The sequence below is a fragment of the Vigna unguiculata genome, chromosome 3 (genome assembly GCF_004118075.2).
Source record: "Vigna unguiculata cultivar IT97K-499-35 chromosome 3, ASM411807v1, whole genome shotgun sequence".
Lineage (NCBI taxonomy): Eukaryota > Viridiplantae > Streptophyta > Magnoliopsida > Fabales > Fabaceae > Vigna > Vigna unguiculata.
Genome location: NC_040281.1, coordinates 18,504,961 through 18,528,519, shown reverse-complemented (window position 1 = coordinate 18,528,519; position 23,559 = coordinate 18,504,961). Strand labels below are relative to the sequence as shown.

The 23,559-nt window shown below is 34.8% G+C and overlaps 1 protein-coding gene across 2 annotated transcripts; it reads right to left on the bottom strand.

The window, feature by feature from the left end:
* LOC114174974 (subtilisin-like protease SBT5.3) lies at nt 1–9,997 on the bottom strand. 2 transcript variants are annotated; one of them, XM_028059710.1, is made up of 12 exons: nt 9,929–9,997; nt 9,661–9,787; nt 9,442–9,557; nt 9,265–9,362; nt 9,008–9,172; nt 8,332–8,440; nt 3,177–3,711; nt 1,890–1,984; nt 1,568–1,813; nt 1,383–1,497; nt 1,074–1,287; nt 1–728 (listed from the first exon to the last, which is right to left on the bottom strand). In XM_028059710.1, exons 2-12 carry the CDS (start codon nt 9,748–9,750, stop codon nt 178–180), a joined length of 2,334 nt encoding a protein of 777 aa, XP_027915511.1. In that variant the 5' UTR covers nt 9,751–9,787; nt 9,929–9,997; the 3' UTR covers nt 1–177. The 2 variants fall into 2 exon arrangements, with proteins under 2 accessions (XP_027915511.1, XP_027915510.1); XM_028059709.1 differs by lacking the exon at nt 9,929–9,997 and having other exon boundaries at nt 9,661–9,917.
* Nucleotides 9,998–23,559: the final 13,562 nt, after the last annotated feature.

Here is a 23,559-nt window from a genome sequence, read left to right as displayed (position 1 = left end):
TGGGAGATGACGAATTATGTTTTATTTCTCCTTGGAATCGTACTAAAAGTACAGCTAGTAAATTATATGATCAAACAAAGCCACTTGCGGGTTTCTTTATCAATGGTAAGAGATCACAATAAGGACAAATTTAGAAGATATATAATACAATTTGGAAAACTCTACCAATCAACTTCTTCAATTTCTACTTGTGAGGGCCTTCACAACTATTGGACTCCTGACATAATGGATGCCATCAGACCATATCAGTTTTCCAAACACGTAGTTATTCGTAGCCTTTCCTTTCATGATCTTAAAGGTTACTTTAAAGCGTTTTTCTTCACCAACATTTCTGAACTTTAAGATGCTTGGCTTCACAGAAACAGTGATTCCGTTCGGGTTTTGAACGTGAGCAATGTATGTCCTTGGAGAACCAACATTTTTCAATGTCCTCGTAACTGTCACTGAGTCAGAGAGATTTGGAACTGTGATTGAGGGATAATTCAGGTTGAGGAGACTAAATTTCTTGCGGCACACATATGACGAACCTTCTGTGAATACCGAGATTTGTGTCTCGTTGTATCCTAAAGCACATAAGAAGTTTAGGTAATCACCAATTGTTGTGTCATAAACTAATCCCGGATCCATTGCTATGTTTGGTTGAACATGTCCTGCCCCGTAACCGAATGGTGTTGACATGTCATCAGTAGCATTCAGCAGAGGCTCCACTTCATTATCGAGTGTTGTGGCTGAAAGTAGCAGAGGACAAATTATCAACTTGTTAGCAGCTATATTTACCTCTAACTAATCCAACTTGCGTATTTCTAACATATTTTAAGACAAAGTTTAGATGCAGTTTCATAAATGTTTTGTTTCACTGTTTGCTCGTGACAACCTCTGTTTTACAAATCAGAATGAAGATTAATTATTTCGATAATTCATGTAATAAAGGTATCTATTAAAGGTCGACAATCAGTTAATTATTGAGATGAAATCACAGTTCTTATCAACTAACAGTGCCTAATTTTTCTAAAGAGATTTATGGTAGATTGGTTTGAAGAAAAAGGATTGAATTGTGAGAAACCTTGACTCACCTGTGGTCATGATTGCTGATTTAATAGCAGCTGGACTCCAGGAAGGATAGGAGGCTCTCAACAGTGCCACAATGGCTGAAACATGAGGACACGACATTGATGTTCCTGAGAGTGAATTATAAGGAATCCGACGCTTATCAAACACTTGATTGGTTGGTCCTTGGGCTTCAGTATAGGCTGCTATAACTGACACTCCCGGTGCAGTGACATCAGGCTGAATATTAGGACAAAGTAGAGTTGCTAGATAGTTATAGATCTAAGGCATGACAACAAATTTGAAGGAAAATTATAGTTGGTGAGTAATGGCACCTTTAGGATCTCTGGCACGACAATATTGGGCCCTTTTGATGAGAAAGCAGCCATAGACGGTGCTGGCTTAGTACCCAATTGAGTCTTTGGATGTGTAATATACGCCACTGGGAACCTAGCAATAGATTATTGTTTACATGTTGAATTGATGTAATTGGTGAAGAAAAATTAGAATGGGATCTTACTTTGTTGAGTTGATGTAATTGAAGACAGAAGTACCATCAGTGAAATTGATATGAGAAGCAGGAAGGACATGAGGATCAGCTATAATTTCATTGCCACTGGCCCTGTCATTAGCAAGGACCATTCCCACGGCACCAGCTAGTAAAGCTTGCTCTCCTTTGTCCACTCTCGCATTTATCCCTCGGAGACATACCACGATCTTTTCCCTCACCTTCTTGGGATCCAAGGTCCCATTCTGGCACAGCACGCTACATGCATGTCAAGTGTAAGTGCTGATTTTCAACCACTCATGCCAATAATGAGTTTCAGACGTTTTATACTTACGCATCTTCTGTTCTTGCACTGCCCAATTTACCATCTGTAGCTTTAATAATTGGGTACAACTTTTGTTCCAATCTTGCAGCTGATAAGCTTTCACCCTTCAAATCAACCAAACAACATTATTCACAAATTCCCAAATCGCTACATTTTGCAACACCAACAATTTAAAATAATGACTTTCATGGTATGTTGAAAACCAAAGAAAATTTATCAAATTCAAGGAGATTAAAAAAATGATAAATCGTGATTTATTGTTGAACCTTAAATTAAATTTAATGATAATTATGTCACCCCTTAACTTAAGAAGAATTAATAAAATTTATTTAAGCTGCATTATCCAGTTACATATAATGTTTAACAAAATTATGAATTTATTATTTTAAAAAGTCTATTTAAAATTATTTCTTGTTAGTTTTGTTTTTTTGTAAGAGAATGATTTCTTGTTAACTAGTTGCAATATTAGTTAACACTTTAAACTTTCACACTTTGTTTCGTTCAATGAAAGTTAAAAATTGAAAATAAAAAGTAGATCCACCACAAAATAAAATTGAACAATAAGAGAAAGAATGAGTCATAGAAAAAAGCGAGGTCAAGTTACCAATTAGATCTTTAATCTTGTTATTTCTATTTTACTTCATCCAAATTACAAATTCTGAACAACAAATATAGCGAAAATAAAATTTAACCTTTCCCATTCTTCTACTTTAATTTTAATGAATCTAAAATCTTTTTTCATTCATTGATTTTTATGTAGTTATTTTCACCTTGTTTTTCTTTTTAAAAAATCTTATCGGTGAAAACGACACTCATCAAAATAATAAATTCTAATATCAGTTATACTTTGTATATAAAACTAATAAGATAATTATTTTTAGTCCATCAAATTTGATATATTATTTCTGATGATTCACTGATTCAAATTTTCCATTCTTTTACTCTACTCAACATTTGTCACTGTATATTAATAAGTGACATAAGTTTTTGAAAGTTTATTAAAATTTTAAATACGATTTTAGTGGTCCCAAAATAAAAACTTGTATATTTTGAATTTCTAATTAAAAAACTTATATATTTTAGTACTTTCATTTTTTTGAAATACTAATTTTACCTTGAACCATTTCTATTTCATTCTCACAAATCTAAAATCTCAGGTAAAGGCGCAATAATCCCTATACCAACTAAAAGAAGCATTTATCAAAGCTTATCTAACAATGCTATCCAAATAATCCTTATAGATAACTCGAAAACCTTGTAGCATTGTTAAAAATAGTAGTGGGAAAAGGAGAAAACCTTGAAGGTGATATCGTCACCGAGGACAACATAAGCTGGGAATTCTCTATCCATGGTGCTGGCGGCAACCGTAAGATGCCAGGGTGCAAGATTTTCTACAGTGGCATCCGCAGGCCCACTATTTCCGGCGGAGCAAACCACCACAATTCCTTGCTTGGCTGCATGGAATGATCCAATCGCCACGCTGTCATTCAGCAGGCTGGAGGCTGAGCCACCGAGCGACACTGATAGCACATCGACACCGTCGTGGATGGCCTCGTCAAATGCGGCCAAGATATCAGCGTCGAAGCACTCGTCACCGGCGACGGGGGGCCAGCAGACCTTGTAGGCCGCCACGCGGGCTTTGGGCGCGCCGCCCTTGGCTGTTCCGAAGCCCTGGCCGAAGACGCTAACTCCAGGGACAGCGTTGCCGGCAGCTGTAGAGAGGGTGTGGGAGCCATGGCCTTCCTTGTCGCGTGGGGATTCAAAGGAGGAGTCCAGTGGGCCCGCTGCCGAGGCGTAGCCCTTGTTGAAATACCTTGCACCGATTAGCTTCCTGGATACGCATTCAACATCTTCAACTTAGTGCGTTTAATTCAAAACACTTCTTTATCTTTAATATATATATTCAGAGAAGTGAGATCTCAAGACTAATATAATATCATATTAAATAAATAAAAATTATTTATTGTTTTACTTTATAATCTTGTTTTATTAATTACAAAACCTCGTATCTTTTTAACATGTAAAGATAAAAAAATAAGATAAAGGATTAAACTAACAGTCCAATTAACGACAAAATTTAATTAAAAATATAAAAAAATTATAACTATCTAATAAAAAAATTTAATACCAACTCAATCAAATATACTCATATTTATAAAAAACTTAAAATTTTATTAAAATTTTATTAAAAGTTATTAACTTTGGTGACAAACCTTTTAAAATAATAAAAAAAAATAGATAATACGTTAGACCGATACATGAATTCTAATAAATTTTAATGATTCATGAAATAAATATAAGATCTAAATTCATATGATTCAGCTCATATCTTTGGATGTCGGAGATGTTGTGGCCCCAATTTTTTAAATTTTGTATATGTATAATAAAAATTTATGAATTAAGTTAAGTAAAACTTTAATTTTCTTTATAAAACACAAGTCAGTTTCATTCCCAAAACACTCTCACTTTCCTTCGTTTCCAATTTCTCCTCTCAGTTCCTCGTCACTCTCTAATAGCTTGAGCTCTTGTTCATCATCTAAACGCTTCCTTTTTCCTCTCTTCTTGATTTAGCATAAACACTTGAGGCAATTGCAGAATCCTCCGTTCAGGCTGAACATTTTCCTCCTTTGCGTAAGTTGTCACCCAAGCGAGAACTTATTGCTTGAGCGAGAGAAGTCTCGCCTGAACAAGAACTCGTAGAGTTTTTATCTGCTCTCTGTTTTGAGCCTCGCTCAAGTGAGAATGACCCGCTTAGACGAGAGAACATATGTCGCTTGGACGAGACCTTTTGGCTTGAGCGAGAACTACTACAATAGAGTATTTAGTTTCTGTGAGTTATGGATGAATTAATACCTTTAATTCTAAAGCATGAATCAGGAGAATGAGCGTGTATGAGATGGTGTTTGATAACAAGTGTGAATTTAATGTGTGATTTCGAATAGGAGAGATGTTGTGATTTGAGAATTCCAAGGAGAAATTCTAAAGAGTATGTTTTTAGTGTGTGTAAAGGCATAAAGACTCACTATTGGAGGTATCCTAAGTTCCTTTGAAAAAGAAGTATTAACTATTTGAATGTTGCTCTGGCTTAACTTTATTGTAACAGTTGGACCTTCATTCGTTCCTTCCATATTTTGTGCAACCATTTTGGAATAGCTCCCACCTCAAATATGTTTCTTTATTTCTTTAAGTTTAAGAGTTATCCTCAGCAAATGTGGGCTTCTATAAGTAATGTTATTGGTAGAGGTTTATTAAGATTATTCAAATTTTCCTACAAAGGATTAAGTGTGCTTTTCTAAATATTCAAGCACCCCCTCACAATCTAACCCTATCAGAGGGCTTCCCTTTATATCAGACTAGGAAACCCCATCTTTAAGGTGCTCAATAGGTGGAAGACCTTGAAATACCCGAGCAGGAACATTGCCCCATGCTAGAACGATTGGACACCTTTTTTAGACTAAGGAATTATTATGCCTTGAATATGGACGAGTAGATTAAAATTTTACATTGGTATAAATCCTTACTTGTTCTTATCTCAAATACTTTTATTTTTATTTCTAACTAAGTGTTTTCCACAAAAGCTTAAATGTTGATATCTAGAAAAGAGTTAGCCCAATGACTTAAGCAAATCAGGAATGCCCAGGCTTCGAAAGTTGCCTCCTCTACTCGGGGGGAGATGCCAAAGAGGCCCTTAGTTCTGATAAAGAGCCCACACCTTTCGACTAGCTCTTAACTAAGCGTGAAGTTATTAAAGGAAAAAAGATTGCTACCGCTGCAGGTGTTGTCACATCTTAGGGTTTTTCGATAGGGTTCATTACGATGAGATTACATAAATGTGATATGAGCCTAACCCATTAAGGAATTGACACCAACCAAAAACCTTATCCCTTTGTTTGGATGAAGCGTTTCAACAATTCTAAGAAATTGAAATGCAATGCATTTGAATTTGCTACAATTGAATTCTCTTCATTTTTTAAATAATTTGTTTGGATAAAGTAATTGAAATATCTTACATTTCAATTTCTTGTTTGGATAAAATAATTGAATTTCTCTTATGAGATAAACTTTCATTTTAACAATATTTATTTTAATATATAAAAATTTGAAATTAAATTTAAAAAATATATTAGTCAATTTAAAATATTTAAATTCAATCAAATTTCATTTGGGTCGACTCAACTAAATTCGACAAATTTTTTGCCGACATAAACTCAGTTCAATTTGGCCAAATATAGGTCAAGGTCGACTTGGTTGAATTTGACTAGGGACGAGTCAGCCAAATTTGATCGAGGTTGACTCAGCCAAATTTGGTTGAAATTCTGATGGATCCAACTCGATTAAATTTCGCCAAATTTCGGCTAGGGCCAACTCTGCTGCATTCAGCCAATTTTGGTCGGGGATGACTCAGTCCAATTCGACTGGGTCGACTCTGCCGAATTTCAGCCAGAGTTGACTCGACAAAATTTTGGTTGGGGCTTATTTAGCTAAGTTTTGCCAAATTTTGGCTAGGATCAATTCAGCCAATTTTTGGAGGGCACCACTTGGGCCGAATTTTGGTCGAGGTTAAGTCGGCGAAATTTTGCCAAATTTCAGTTGGTGCCAACTCGACCAAATTTTTGTAAAATTTCGGTCAGGGTCAACTCAACCAAATTTGTCCAAATTTCTCTCTTGGCCAACTAGGTTAAATATGACAAAAATTTTGATCGAGGTCAATTCGGTCAAAATCAGCCAAGGTTGACTCTATCGAAGTTGACCACTATTTGGCCAGGGTCAACTTGGCCAAATTTCGAACATATCAGACTCGACATAATTCAACATAGTTTCAGCTAAGTTCAACTTTGGTTTTATTTGACCAAATTTTTGTCGGGGACAACTTCATTGAATTTGGCAGAATTTTATTCGGAGTCAACTCGGTCGAATTCAACCCAATTTCGTACGAGGTCGATCCAATTGAATTTCAATCGGGACCAACTCTGCCAAATTGGACCAAATTTGATAGATTCAGCCCTGGTTAAATTCCGACAGCACCGACTGAATTAGGTCAAGTCGGTCGCGACCAAAATTTGGTCGTACTAGGTTCTGACCAAATTTCGATCAAGTTGTCTCCAACCAAATTCGTTTGAGTTAGCCGTAGCCAAATATTTAGTCAAACTTCGTCGAGTTCGCCCTAACTGAAATTTGTATGAATTCAGGCAAGTCAGTCCGAATCAAATTTCAACCAAGTTGGCACCAAACAAAATTTGATCGAGTTCACCCGAGTTTGTCTTAGTCGATTGTTGGTCGAGTCGAGCCCGACCTCTTTTTATCTTGACCAATGAGGAATCCCACAATGTGTGAAATTTCAATTTCTTTCTCTTTTTTTAGTGAATTTTAAATTTTATTATTTTAGTTATTTGAATTACCTTCTTAAAATTCCTCAATTTCAATTTCTTTTTAATTTCTTCATCAAAACAAGTTATTTTACTTCAAAGAAATTCAAATTCTTTAAATAAATAAATTAACTCTCTTAAATTGTTTCATTCACACACAACATATAATAATAAGTTTATGAATTTTTTTTTTATATAATATTTAACTTTGTTATTTTATCCCATAAATAATTTACACTCATACTTCGATTATTCTCAACATAATAACATAGTTATACTTAGGCAAATTATAAATTTATAGCATTTACTTCATTTAGACTTTACTTTTAATTTAAGACGCACATTTTAAATAATTAGTCTTAATTTTTATTATGCAAGAACTTATTATAATTAATTAGTTCTACAGACATAAGAATCCAAGTTGAGTTTTAAGAATTCTCTTACGTTAAATGGCAAGAATATTGATTCTTACTATTCAAAAAAGTTTTCATTCAATCAGCACATCTCCTTAAATGCTCAATTTCGGTCCACTTGTTTGGTTAAAATCTTTTTAAATTAGCATAATCAACGAATAATACTTTTTTTTAGAAATTGATAAATTATAAATATATTTTATTAAGAAATAATTTTTAAATTTATGAAAACAATATGTGGTCAACTTTGAAAGATTGAGCCACGACAGAAATCAATTGGGCGGTGAGTTTTTGCGGCACATATCTTTCATTTAATTTCATTCTCGTAAGTCTAAAAATGATACAAAATAATAAGAAAACGAAAACTAGTAAGTCAAAAAATGCACAATTCAAATGAATGCACTTAAACCTTTTCATTGAATGCCAATTAAATAAGAGTGCCCAAAGATAAAAGGTGGGAGGAATTCAAGAAATAGCTAATCATAATAGATTTTTCAAAGAGATCATCGAGAACATGGACAGAAACTCAACTCACAATTAATACTATTTTTATTCCAAAATTTTAAGATAATAGATTTTTATTTTTACATTATATTTATCTTTTTTATTTTTACTCGATGAATGATTTGGATTACTCAAAGAATATCGAAGAAACTCAAACGAAAATAGTACCTGTTGCATCGAAAAGTATGATCAACTCCATTGTCACAGATTCCTCTCCACTTTGATGGAATTGGTCCCAATCCTTCTTCACTAAAGCTATTTGATTCAGGCCAAACACCTAAAAGTATGTGGTGGGAGCAAAAGATTGGAAAGAGTGTGATCAAAATAAGATAAGCATAAAAGAAGATTCTACTTCTACAATCTATCCTTTTCAATCTCATCCAAATGCCCCTTAAAGCTATCATCAGGTCTTGTTTTAATTCTCATTGCCCCCACCCACAGGTTGGCCAACATTTTGAATTGAAGCTGAAGTATGCCCTTACCAATTTTTTTGGTGCTGAAGTAATATAACCACAAAAAGTTTGGAACATGATCAGGTTATTGATAACATTTCTAATATGGGAAATCGGTGTAATGTATAAATTAGAAAATATTGTAAGTGTACTTAGAAAAGAAGTAGTGTACAAGCTATTGACTACAAGATTCAAATTAATAATATATTAACGTTTTTGAAATGATCGAAGTTTAGAAACAGATCACGTGAGTGTAGTAGTCAACGATCTAGATAAAAACATTATAATAAGAAGAAGAATAGTAATAATAATGAAACCCAATTAGTTGGAAGCTGTTGTTGACCAGTTTGAAAAGAATAACAAGTTTTAAGCACATAAATCAGGAAACTTACCTGTATCCAGGTTTCCAATTATGACTCCTTCACCAAATCTGGCTTTCTTCCAGATTGAGGTAGATGGGATGATCCCTTTATGCTCTAGCCCCATGAATTCCCATGAACGAGTGGTGTGTAGCTTTCTCCCACTGTTCTTAAAAACTGATAACACTTTGGGGTGCTCTACAAGCAAGTTTGGAGAAGAAGGGTAGGCTCGTAAAGAGAGAAAGGGAACACAGAGAATAGGAAAAAAAAGGAGGATATATGATTCTTACTTGCTATCTCGGCAGCTACTTCTTCTTCCAAAGTTGCAGCAAAACCATTGATGTGTCTTGTGTATGAGTAAAAGATGGAGTCCTTGGCTGTATTATGACTACAAAAATGCAAACTCAAACATTTCAATTGGTGCAAATTTGTACCAATAAGATGCTGTAATTGTAGCTTTTTCAAACCTTCCCAAGTAAGATTCCAGAAACTCATAGTGGGACTGTGTGACTTGATTGAAGTCAACGAAAGATGAAGATAATGCTGGGCCGTGTGAGTGAGCTCCCAAGTACACCACATATGACTACAATTGAAATGGCGCAGAGATTAGAGCACAACCTAGGATTTTATCTTTTCAACTGTTTTTCTTTTATCTTCATTCAAGATTGCAAATTGCCAGGCCTCACCTTTTTCACTGCAAAGCTGGGTCTCTGCAGTAGACACACAAGAAGAATTTGGAGGAGAAGTTGGATGATGGTTGAACTTGGTAGCCTCATTGTTTACCCTATAGGAAGCTTCTCCTTCGCCTTTCTCCTTGTTTTGAATGAAACAGAAACAAAACCTTGGGTTATATAAGGTAACAATCCTTGTAAAAACATAAAGTTAGTGTACTTTGTTTACATATCAATCGGATTCAGTTCACCAATATCCGAGAAACTAAAACAAAAAGCGTACCTATTGCAGTGGTCACATATTATTCCACACTCCACTTTTGATGGAATTGGTCCCAATCCTCCCTCAAAGAGTGTGATAAAAAAATAAGATAAGAATATTGTAAATAATAAAAATCCTACATCATGGTCCTGTTTCAGTTCTCATTGGCCCCACCAATTTTTCACGCCTAGAGTTTAGGCAACTTTTTGAATATGAAGCTGATGTATGGCATTACCAACTTTTTTATTGGTGACCTTATCATGACATCCTTGGACTGTATCCAGCTTGCCACTTGTAGCCCCACCTTACAGCATAAGCACACCCTTTTTATTTTATTCAATGGACAGAACTCATAATAATGTGTACTTCTGTCCCAATCTAACTACCATTTATGACCAACCTTATGCCTAAAAATATATATACAGACTAAATTTTATCACACTTTGTTGAGTTTTAAATTGTTTAAAATAATAATATGTAACAGAAAAAAAAATCCAATATATATATATATATATATATATATATATATATATATATATATATATATATATATTATATATAACTGACAAATGACAAGAAGAAGTTGACCACATTGCAAAGGTGGTCCCTTTGTGATAAAACAACTGGAAGTCGGCTACTCCGTTAGTATTCTCCAACCTTTTCACGTTCATTGTAATCTAACCACAAAAAGTCTTGCCGAATATGTAGCAATTGTTAGAAAAATATGACGAAAACACAATAAATAAATTTTATGGCGAATGAAAGATCTATTCATGGTGTACTTCTTGAATATTTTTAGATACTCGGTGGGTAACCAATTTATTGAGTCTATAATGATTTAATTAAGAAAAATAAAAGGATGTACTTTTTATGGGCTCCCGACTCATTATATAATTTAAATATGCAACCCTTGCATCAGGTTTGAGAAGAGAAAAAAATAGAGTGAGACATAGAGAAAGAAGTTGTGAGTGTCTCTGGTGAGAAGCCATTAGAGATAGTGAAGAAGAAGAAAAGAGCAACCGATTTATCCTGTGCAAGTCTGTGCAGAAAAGCTACCTTGGAGAAAAGATTTCATTCCTCTTCTCATATATTGGGGTTCACTCTATTGTTTATTTAAAGTATCCATTGGGGTTTGTTATCCACCTCACCTTGTTGATGAAGATAATAATGATCCGTTTATCCTTGGAATCTCCAAAAGAATTTGTGGTGGTGTACCCATTAACTTTTATTAGTGGAAGTTCTTACTGCACAAGATCCTGTGGGTTTTTCCTCCATATTGAGGATTTTCCACGTTAAAAGTTTTGGTGTTTGTCGGTTTCTCCCTTCTCTATTTTATGCATTTTATTATTTTGCATATTATTTATTCAGAGAAGATTTGATCTGGGTTTTGCTTTCGCACTTGGTGATTTGTTTTTCTTTGAGATCTTCCCAACACTCAGAACTAACAAGAACTCTTTTTATAGAGTAGAAAAATAAACCCAAGATCATAGAATGATAAGAAAAGAAGAGAGTTTGAGCAAGGAGTTGTGAATCTTTTTTTACCTTTTGGATAGCACTAAAATACCTATTTATAGGTTAAAATGCACCAGTGCATGAAGGGCTTTTGGCAGCAGTTGTTTTTATGTTCTGCACCGGTTCCTGAACCAAAGCATATAGGGACGAGGCCAAAAGCCTTCACCTTTTGGCCTCGGGTGTAACTCGAAGCCATAGATCCACGTTTATGTTTCGGTTATCCTGGAAACTGAGGCCATAGAGTCTCTAAATTTTTAGAGATTCATTGCAGCGAACCTCACTACCGTTCGCCGCAGCGAACCTCACTACCGTTCACAGCAGCGACCCTCACCACCATTACCTCGTCGCGAACTCCACCGTAGTGAACCTCACCACCGTTCGAAACCCTAATCGCGAGAGATCACTACGCTGCCTCCATCTTTAACGCAGGAGCGATCTAGATCGCGCCTGAACCACCTCTGCACCACGAACAAAAAAATGCGAGTTCTTCTCCGTCACGAACACGAACTCTGCACCTCTGAACCATCTCCATAGCAGCACCTTCGAACCTTCATCAGAGCAACCGCATCAGACCATTGCGGCAGCAATCCGCCATGAACACGAACTCGCTGGAACAAACCCACCTTCATGCACCTTTGACGTATAGCCACAACGCCACAACAAAGTGGCACAGAGTAATGACAACCTTCATCGGAGCACAGTGGTGGTTGTGGTGGACGGTGGCGCAATGGTGCGATAGAGTGTGGTGGAGTTCGCGCGAAGAGAAACAACAACTTCAAGTTTGGGACGAAGATGAATAGTGATGGGTTCGTGAATTTGGAACCCTGAAAATGGAATATGGCCTCAGTTCAATTAATAACTGAGGCATATAGTGGAATAGGCCTTGGTTCTATTCCACCCGAGGCCAAAGCCTCTGCTATTAGTGGCAATTTTGAAAATTTGGGGAACTTTGAGGCGTTATAGGCCTCAGTTGAGTGATAACTGAAGCATAAAAGCCCTTATAGGCTTCGGTTGGATTGGGACCCGAGGCAAAAAAATTCAAAAATGCCACTGCGTCTTTATAGGCTTTGGTTCCACAATAATGCAGAACTGACAACGCTCCTCCATAAGGCGATGTAAAAACGCGATTCTACACTAGTGATGGGTTGAGAAAACCCAACCTCCTACGCCAACGTTCCTCCATGAGCCGCGGAACTGACAACTCACCCACTATACTTGCAAAAGAGGAAATGCAATGTGCAGCTGGATTTTGCAATTAATTGTTGCCAAATAATGAAGGAGTCATGGCAGAAAAGGTGGGCTTCAATTCAAGCAATCAAAAACAAACTATAATGCTAAGAAATTCTTTTTGCAATATTATATAAACTTTGTTTTTACAACAATCCTCCACATAATGAAAAAGGAAGAGATAGAAAGAACAAAAGAAGAAAATCCTTAGTCTCACATAGGATGTAATGCATTATAGCTAGTATTACATGTTATATGAACTAATCATAGATTGAGAAACTTAAAACACATGTAGTTGGTATAATAAGATATATGAACCAAAACACTTAGTGTGTGTTAGCGGTTTATCAATCACAATACACCATCACAATTCTTGTTTTTATCGTTATATTGTGCTTATTAGGCCATGCACGTGCCTAGTATTCATGAGTGCTATAGAAATCATATCAAGATCTCATACAAGTGGCCACACTCAACCATCATATAGGGGATTTCATTAAGTGCATGCTGTAAGACCCGTGAAATTGAAGTAATTAAATAATTAATAAATTAATAAATACGATTAGTGGGAGCCTTTATGGCATTTAATTCTGACATGTATGATGTGGAAAAGTATTAGCTCAACTGTTGAGAGTACTTGGTTGTTATGAGAGGACTTGGGTTCAAGTCCTATATGTGCTATTTAATTTATAATTATTTTTCATAATTATGCATGATCATGTTGAGTGATAATAAAATCTTAGAATTATAAGAATTATCAAAAAAACATGAATTGGTTGAATGGTTGTGCATTGATTTGACATTACTTTTAATTGCTTAATGATTAAACGTATGTCGTATAGTATGTTATTGCATGATCAATATCTATCCTTGTTGAATTTCGTGTTTCTGGGAATTTTTTCAGAAACCGCCTGGCGGGTGATGGACTACCGCCAGGCGACACATGTTGTTCTTCCTGTTTTCTGGGTTCCTTTAAGGAACCTCCTGGCGGTGAGCACTGTGCCGCCAGTCGACACAAAAATAGCAACCCAGTTTTCTGGGTTTTTGATGAATTGCCTGGCGGTGATGAACACCCGCCAGGCGACGTGAGTTAATTTGGCTCGATTTTAGTGTTTTGGGGTTTTTGGGTTGATTCTATTCGGGAGAAAAGGTAGTGCTAACTGTCTGGAAATGATTGGAAGCCCGAATTCGCTGAAGTATATAAAATTGAAGGTTCGATGGGGATAAAATTGTATGAATGTGAATTTTAGGGTTGATGAAATGGGGATTTCATAGTGGCACTAGATTAAGTGGTAAGGTTAGTGGAATTTCGTATATGGAGGAGTCCTATGAAGAAATAGTGAATATAAACACGTAAAGGCAGCCTATTGGAGCATAAATCGAGTGGAATCAAAATTGTAGGAGTTGGACAAGGTTCGCAGGCGTTGAGGAGATTTCTGGGTTCTTGGAACAGCAAGAACCGCCTGACGGGACCCAATTGGCCGCCAGGAGCCATACCAGTGATGTGTGGCACTCTAATTCACGAAAAACGTTGTTTTTTGTACTTTTCGCGGAACAGGAACAGCCCGGCGGTAATATAGTCCCGCCAGGCGCCACCTTCCCCACTTGTGGGCATTAGGCGCCACCATTTTTTTCTAGTTTGCGCAGTTTTCGTAAAATTGCATTTCCGGATTCGTTAACTGTCCGATTTAGTTGAAATTTTGACAGGTGGTCCATAACATGTAGTTCTTCACTTTGAACGGTGGAGATTTGATTTGGATGTTAGCATTTAGAGATATACGTTACTCAAGATTGCTGATTTTGGAGTCTTTAAAATACATGAATAAGCTCTTGATAATTCCAAGTATCTTATAATGAAGCATGAATGGGTTATGAGGTAAGTATATATCAATTTGAATGTTCCTTTGGGTTTTTCACATGTGGAGAATTGGTTATTGATGAAGGCATGTGTTTCAATATTAATTGCATTAGTGCATAGGATTATGTGCTTAATTTGTTAGAATGTTGCTGCTTATATTTGTTTGAGCATTTGTTATGCATAAGTTAGAATTGAAAGCTAGCATGGTTTAAAAGGGGGAATATATATATATATATATATATATATATATATATATATATATATATATATATATATATATATATAAGAAATGTGAATGGTTTGTTCTTACTTGTTTTGGGATATGAAAAACTAGTACTGCACAAGTACTGGTGTAGCGCCTGGCAGTGGTGTTTGACCGCTAAGCGATGGCTACAAAACCAGTAGAGAATTGAAGCGTGTTGCGTCTGACGATAAGGGTTGTCTCGCCAGGCGATACTTGTGGAAACAGTGACCTTAGAGGCACTTGGCGCTTGGCGGCACGTGTCCCCCGCCAAGCAGTCTGGAAGCCTTTTGAGCCTGGCGACTCGTGTGCAACGCCAGGAAATTTTTGATGAAGCAGACGTTGTGTTTTGCTTGCTTTGGATGTGCGTGGTCTACAAGGCTTTGGGCGATATCTCAAGGGTCAGATGTTGGAGTATTCCTGGAGTTGTGGCTCAAGATAGAGGGTAACACGAGCATTCTTTGAGTTGTGGCTCAGAATAGCGAGTGTTCCTGCATGTGTTCTACAAGTGGTGGCTTGTAGGTTGGACAGTAACGATAGCTTGAGATTATCAACCAAAGAAGTAGAACATGGATTACATGGTGGTGGTCGTGTGATATGAGATCAAGGATGAGGATCCTTGGATTGTGTGTATTTTGTTATATAAATTGATGCATATATTTTATTCTGTTAGCTCACCCTATCTGTTTGTGTTTGGCGATGATCGTGTACGCAGTACACGGGAGCAGTCGATATTGCAGGTGGATCTGGTGAGGCATAGAGCCGGAGCGGGGCTAGTTGGGAGAGGACTTTCTCAGAGTTTTATATTTTATGACTTTTTAAAGAATTTGTAATATTTCATATTTCTACTCGTAGACATTATAATTGAGTTTTAAATTTTATGGATTTGAGTTAACTTCAGATGTAATAAAAATTTTATATTTCCCATGTTTTGGAAAATAGAGCTTAATAAATGAACATTTAATATTATTATCTTATTTTATTAAGTAAATTCGTAATATCCGGACGAGATGTTACACATGTTGCAAGTCATACACCAACCATAAGGGATATGAAAGTCCCTAAGCACTTTTGTTTAAACTAAAATTCTTACATCTAAAGGATTTTAATTACAAAGTTTAATCTCTCAATAATGTAGTATCTAGCACTTTCACATACACCATAGGAATAAACATAATTGATTTAAAATAAATTTAGTGTTATTAAAACTAACAAGTGCCTTATTTTTAGCCATATGAACCTTATTAATGGGATATCAAATCACAAAGGTTGGGTTACCATCACTTGTTTGTTTCCAAGTGGCTTAAGTCCCATTTTCCCGATGGTTCTTGCTAGCACAAGTGACCTTAGTGCATGGATTTGATAAAGCTAGTGCATGTGATCATGTGTGATTGATGAAGACTTAATGAAGAATTGAAGTAACTCGTTGTTGATCAAGCTTAGGATGTATTGAATTTGAAATTGATGTGAAGATCACAAAGCTTGAAGTTTGGACTCAATTTGTAGATTGTATAACATATAGTATATGTCTTTTATCTTGTGTATGTTCTTTTCAATCTATTAAAAAAGATTTTTAACATGTTAAAGGACTTGTTGCATATAAATCTGGTATGAATGTATTCAATCGGTTAAATTGTTATGCAATCAGCTGATCTCACTTAAGTGAACTGCAATCAACAGATTGTACAAACAAAAAAATATTGCGTCAACACCTAATTTCGTCCGAGTAGCAACGAAAAAAAATAATAAGAATAATAAGGTATAAATTTAACTTGAAAAAAAAAAGGAAAAAAATTAATAAAAGAGGTTTGGTATTTATTTTTTTATTTTTTGTTATTTTTAATTATTCTATTTTTTGTTGTTGTTATTTTATTTATTTTTATTATTATGTTTCATTTTCGTTTATTTTATTATTTTTTAGTTTACCTTATTTTATTTTAGTCAATTGTATTTTGGTTGTATTATATTTTAATTTTGTTTATTTTATTTTACCTTATTCTATTTTTATTTTTATTTAATTTAAAAAATATATGAAAAATAATGAAAAAAGGGTGAAACTGATTATCGAAATGAATGGAAAAATTGATGCTACTGCAGACGCTACCACCACTTCTCTTTCAAGAGTCTCTACCTTTTCCTTATTTGGTGACTGCCTCCCATGCACCAATCTATTGAGTTAAACATTGGTGTACAAAATAACAAAAGGGATGATTGAAAAAACAATAAGGTGGCAGGAAGTAATGGAGGAAGGAACCGCCAATTTAGTTTCCCCCGTTCACATGGTCTTAAAAAAAAGAATCATACTTCAATTGGGGTATCATGAGAAAAAGAACATAGACAGGAGATAAACGAAGAAGCTAGATGGGATCTTTCAGGGTAGAGGGTGAGAAATCACTGAAGAGGAAGCTGGAAAAGGAAGAAGGTGATTGGTGCATTAGGTTTCATCATCAAGGTAAGTGTCCCTAAGTTCTAAAAGATAGGTGAAGGGGAGAAGATGAATGGAGAGCTCTTAGGGTTTGAGGAGCAAAAGCAAAGTGGGTCTGGCCAAGTTTTTACTCCGAGCACCCCTCTCTCTGGATCACTCCTTTATATTTCAGTTGGGCCTGTTTCCATGTTTACTCCGCACCCTTGTTTATTCATTTTTCCATTTGATTTTATATTTGTTTTGCTTTACACTACGCACCTCCCAATGTTAAACCTTACCCCCTTTTTTGTGTTTTGTTTCTATTTTGGGCTTGTTTTTTATTTTACCTTTTGCACTCCCACTTTTAATATATACACTTGATTTACTTCATGCACCTCACATGTTACTCATGCACTCTCATATTTTTGTTTCCACTTTTATTCTTAGTTAAATCCCATCTTTTTAATTTTTTCTAAACAACAATATTTGAAAACTATAACAATTACAAAAATAGAAAAAAAATCTAAAAAATGAAAAATGTTCTCTTTCACTTTATTGTGTCTGATCGCTTGCACCATGTGACACTCATTTTCAAAAATATCAAAAATAGTTTTCTCTTTCAATTTTTTGTGTTTGTTTGGCTGTTCGCGTCATGTGACACCTATTTTCAAGTAATTCAAAAATACCAAAAATATATTAAATTTCAAAAATTAAAAACATTAACACTTTCTAACAAACAATCATTAAGAACTACGTGATCCTTGATTCTCCATTGTGAGATACGTAGGAACAAGGTCAGCCCTTGTTAGGTTCACCTCCAAAAAAATCAAATCATTTTCTAAATAGTTTTCCAAATATCTTTTAAAGAACTATGTAACCTTGATTTCTCATTTTAAATGAGAATACGTAAGACCAAGATAAATCCTTTTCAGGCTCCAAAAACAAAAAAAAATAAACATTTTTGTTTCTTTTTAGTATTATTGTCTCATTATTTTTGGTGAAAATTAACATTTTGAAAACCATATCAACTTTGCATATTTAATTAAAGGTACCGCATTCGAACAGGTGCGGTAAGGTGCTAACACCTTCCTTATGCATAACCGACTCCCGAACCCAAATTCAATTTTTTGCAGACTTGTCTTATCTTTATGGTTTTCTATAGTTTTCCATAATAAACTATGGTGACGACTCCAAAATATCTTTTTAAATCTGCTTCTTTTTTGTTTGTTGTCTCGTCACGATGTCGGTTGCGACATAGTGAAACCAATTTGAAAAACTCTCTCTGGATTACACAATGTGCAACTTGTGAGTGAAGATCTTTAAATCTTGGAGCAAGTCACTTAGTTTTGAAGCATTGGAGAACGTGTTTTGGTTGGCTAGGGAGATCCACCACCAAGTTTTGGTTATTCTTGTGCTTCTATGTGTTTCCTGTAAGACCCGGGAAAATTAAGTAAACAAATAAATATATATTTAATAAATGTGAGGGAAGAAATCTATAAAGTAATTAATGTGGAGAATTATGACAAAAGAACAATGGTAGCTTAAGTGGTTGAGTGTGTGAAGTGTTATGGAGATGACTTGGGTCCTGCGTATGCCATTAATGTGATTTTTTAATTATTTAATTTACTGTGGGCGAATATATGAACGTGTGGCATGATGTTATGAGTATATATGTGCATGATATGTCAAGAAACATCTATAGGCTTGATGGTTGTGCATAAGCTTGATAATTGGGTGGATGTGAGTTCAAACCTTTATTAGTGTTAAATAGTCCTTTTCATGCTTGGATTATTACTAGGGTGAAGGCTTAATAAGAGAGTAAAGTTTGTGTATGAGAGGAGGTATTTTCGTGTGGCTGCCTATCGGAAATAGGATTGACCACGGATTCGAGAAATAGCACATGATTTCATAAAACCATATGAGTTTCCTGATCTAAATAAAGCAGGTTTTCCATGAAGAAGATTTGTCTAAGCATGTTCTATTCGATACGGGTAGGAGAAGAACTAGACTCAATTTTCTTAAAAAATAGAGAAATCAAAACCAAGTCAAGATGATACGGATCAACCCCTCCTCTTGCGTTCTTGCACCAAAGATCTTACCATTTCCGAAGTAACTGGAGTTCTATCTATTTTTCCATTTCAATTCAAGAAGTTGGTAAAACTCTTTCTTGTTGTACTCTTTGCTTTAATTTGTTGTTCTACTTGTATGAACTTATGCAAAAGATCCTTCATCTCCACAAACTCCTGCAAATAAACAACATCTCTAATATCTCAATCCATTAAGGAAACATGTCATAGTTACCTCAAGATCTTCTTCAACTTTGGCTTGGATGATAAGAATCTCCATCTCCTTATAATACTCCTCCACACCCTTGCTTCCTTGAGAAAGTCTTTGTAGTTTTAATTTTAAGTCCCTATGGAAGCTAGAAGGTACATATCGCTTCCTCATGACCTATTTCATTTCATTCCAAGTGTCCACCATATAAGCTCGTCATCTTTAATCCTCTCTCTCTACAACTTGTTCCACCAAATTAAAGCATAATCAGAAAATTCAGTTGCTGCAAGCCTTACCTTTTGCTCTTCACTATAATTATTGCAAGAAAATACATGTTCAATTTTGAGCTCCCACTCCAAGTTAGCTTCAGGATTGCTCCTCCTCTTGAAAGGTGGCACATTCAACTTTACTCCTTTTATTCTCCCTTCAATCCTATTTGGTCATCCTTCTCTTCCTCTTGGTGGGGTTCTATTCTCTTGTTGATCCAACCTATCATGAAACTCATCTTGTTGTTGCTTCATCAACCTTTCTACCATGATTAACAAACAGATCAAGGTAACAAGAACAATATATATATATTGTCAAAAATATGAATCAATCGGCCCAATTTTTTTATTTTTTTATCACTTTCAATACAATGGTAAAATAAAAAAGAAGGAAGGATGTTACCAATTTTACGTTCAAGCCCTTAAAGTGAAGCTTAGAATACCAATAAGAACCTTGTAGGAAACTTGGAAAATTACTGAAAAGGTGAATTGGAAAGTGTCTGAAATTCAAGTTTGGGCAGTAGTTTAGAAACATTGATATCTCAAGTTGTAGAACTCTAATTGAGATGATTCCAAAACGACGTGAAAGTTCATGTTTTGAACTTTAATTTAGGCTTAAGAATAACTAATTTTCGGTGAGTTGAACGAGAATTATGACCACAAGATAAATTTGGGTAGAATTGGGTTTTATGAATTTGGGTGAAGAAGAAAGAACAATAGGTAAATATGAAAGGTGGAAGGAAATAATCACTCTTTCAAAAGGAGGCAACATAGAAAGGATGAGAAAGTCCTTTGATATAGCCAAGGGTTCTTGAATCATTCAAGAACATAGGAGAATCACTCTCACTAAGATAGAAGAGATAAAACTCTAATATTTTTGAATAAAACTCAACTTGTCTTTTATTTATAAAAATGATTCAACTTATATAGAAGCTTTAACCATCAGAATTATAAAAGACTCATTAATTGCAATTACATCTCACTTAAACTAATAATGATCCCACTACTTAATGGATGATTGTAACTAAAATTGTGGCAACCTAAAAGTCACCCAAAAGCATTTAGTTGTGCATTCTCTTGGTCTCCTAAAGGCTGATGACTAAGTTGCCAATTGGACCATTTTTACAACTTGAAAAAAAAAACTAAAGTCCATTAATTGATAAATCCAAAACATAATTTCATCAGCCAATCTTATAAAAGATTGGGCCATTATTTAAACAAAATAATAACTTAAAAAAATGCATAAAAGTGGTGCATTAGCCCTTCTCCATTTAGGCCATGATGCAATTCACAACCTTGGTCTTTTCACCTTGAAACTTGGGCTTGTATTCAAATAATATGGACAACACTTGTTGAAGAGCTTCCTTTGCTTTCCTTGCTCTATTCCTTGTCATAGGTCCTTCAAGTTCTTCAAGTAGATCATTGCTCTTGCTCATTATCACATCTCCATCACGCTGCCACCATCTTCATCAACAAAGCTGCGAGCTGCACCACATTGCCTTATTAGAGTGAAGAATGCCGCAAAACCCTAATTTTGGGAAGGAGAGGGAATGCCAAGTGGCATTCCCCCATTGCACAGTCAATTGGTCAAAGTTGGTCAAAATTAGAAAGTTGCTCAGACATGCAGGGGTTGAATTGAAATTTTAGGCAAGATTTAGTTGTTGATAATTATTTAGGTATTTTTAGATAATTAATCAGATAATATCAATCTATCTTCCACATGTTTTTAAAACTAATAAAATATGTTAATTATTTGAAAGATATCATATCAACTTATAAAATATTTTAACAATGCAAAAGATAAAGTCCAATCAACTTCTATATAAAAAGACCACTACAACAAAATCATTTTTTTTATTAACAAAATTTGTATGTATTATGTAAAATCCATATGTAACTGGATGTTATCCATGAATTACATACGAAAAAAAAATTGTATGTAAGAGGATCGCCAATAATCTTACATACGGAAAAAAAATTCGTATGTAACGTTATATACGAAATTATTTGTAGATAATAAAATCCGTAGAAAATTGCATACGGATTATTTCGTATGTAATTCTTGACGAGTTACGTACAGAATAATTCGTATGTAAGTTACATACGAAAAAATCCATAGATAATGTTAGGTAAGTTACATACTGAATAATACATTGGTAATGCTGAGTGAACAAATTTTTTATGTACCCTCCCTCGTATACTCAGGCAAACCCAAGAAATAAAAAGAAAAGAAAATTCAAAATAACATAAAAGTATATATATTGGGCCAGAAAGGCCCATTCTAGTGGGGCCCACAAGTAAAATAGTATAGATAACATGTTACTCAAGGCATTCATTACACAATTAATATACCACGAAATTATTTGAGATTCTCTGACAGCATCATTGCTAACTTAAGCATCTAAGTGTTTTTTATAGGCACCTCTACGCTCCAGACGAGGATCGCTAGAAGTAAAGAATATCCGGATTGGAGATCGAATGTCAGTTTGAACTTTGGAGGCTTGATAGAGTACAGTTTGGCCATGCAGGAACAACATTGAATCAAATACTTTGCAACTTTGTCTTTTTATATACTAATTGAAATTATTGTCTTTTATGTAGAGATTCAAGAATCCTACACCAAAGCACGAGAAGTCCATACAATATGTAGGGAAAGCTTATGCAAGATTTATAATAGAAATGTACAATAGTATGTGAAACATTTACTTGTAAATTATTTAAAGTGCAATTATATAAATTTTCAATTATATATTGTTGTATATAGATTTTTTCTAAGTTTGATATGTCAGTAGAAACAAAAACAAAAAAAAAATATTAAAGAAACATCTACATCAAGCTTTAGTTATTACCAAAATTGAAGCATAGAGGGGTATTAGACATGATATAGATAAGGGGCTAGATCGTGATAAGGGCATTCTAGAAAAAATCCCTAATAAAATGGAGAGTCGTCGGTTGAGACACGCGGTGAGAGTCCCAGGCACCTCCTCACTGCTTGTTGCGTGAACGACATTGAATAAAGTCTGAGACCTCGGTTCTAGTAATAAACTGAAGCCTAATTCCTTTTTGATTTTAAAAATAACTTAAGTTTAAGCGTTTTAGAATTTTGTTATATAGACAACTGAAACTTAATATCTCCTTAAAATTAAATTATTTTTAAAATCAGAATGGAATATGCTTCCGTTATTAAAAAAACCAATGTCTAATCCTTTCTTTTTCATTATTTAATTACAATTTCATGCTTTGGTTTCTTCTAGAACTGAAGTCTAATATAAATGTTTAAGCTTCGGTTCATAAACTTTAAATCTTAAACCCTAAACCTTTTGGTTCATAACCGAAGCAAAATATCTACGTTTTTACCTCGTTTCGGTTGTTAAGCCAAATCATAAGAAGCAAAAAATCTACGTTTTTTTACCTCCCTTCCGTTGTTAAGCCAAAGTACGTGCAAAATAACTGGTGCCATGTACTTTCGTGTCTTATAATAAGAGAGAGTCCATTTGCATTTTCATTAACAGGTTAAGTGGTTCCTAGTAAGAATGAAAAGTTGTTCACTATACATTACTGCAAAACGTCCCCACTCCTAAATGCAATAATTCATTGCTAAACCTCATATTTATGAATAATATTTCTGTAACTATAATAGGTTATTCTATTTAACATTAGATTATGATTGACATAGTTGCAAGAGTCTATCTTTACACATTGAAATGCACCAGAACCAAGATGGTTCTATCTCATATTTGTCCAGATAAACGCTAATATATCCATTTTTTTTATTTCAGAGGTGAAAGTGGTCAAATGATAGGGAAAAAATTGAGGAATGAAAAAGCACAAAAAAAATATCCTTTATAAGTTAAGGAAAGATATTGCACT

Excerpts from the sequence above, each read along its gene's own strand:
- LOC114174974 (XM_028059710.1), bottom strand. The coding sequence starts at position 9,750 with ATGAGGCTACCAAGTTCAACCATCATCCAACTTCTCCTCCAAATTCTT. Across the intron at positions 1,985-3,176 it reads GTGACGATATCACCTTCAAG|GGTGAAAGCTTATCAGCTGC; the intron begins GTTTTCTCCTTT and ends GTTGATTTGAAG. Across the intron at positions 1,814-1,889 it reads AGTGCAAGAACAGAAGATGC|CGTGCTGTGCCAGAATGGGA; the intron begins GTAAGTATAAAA and ends ACATGCATGTAG.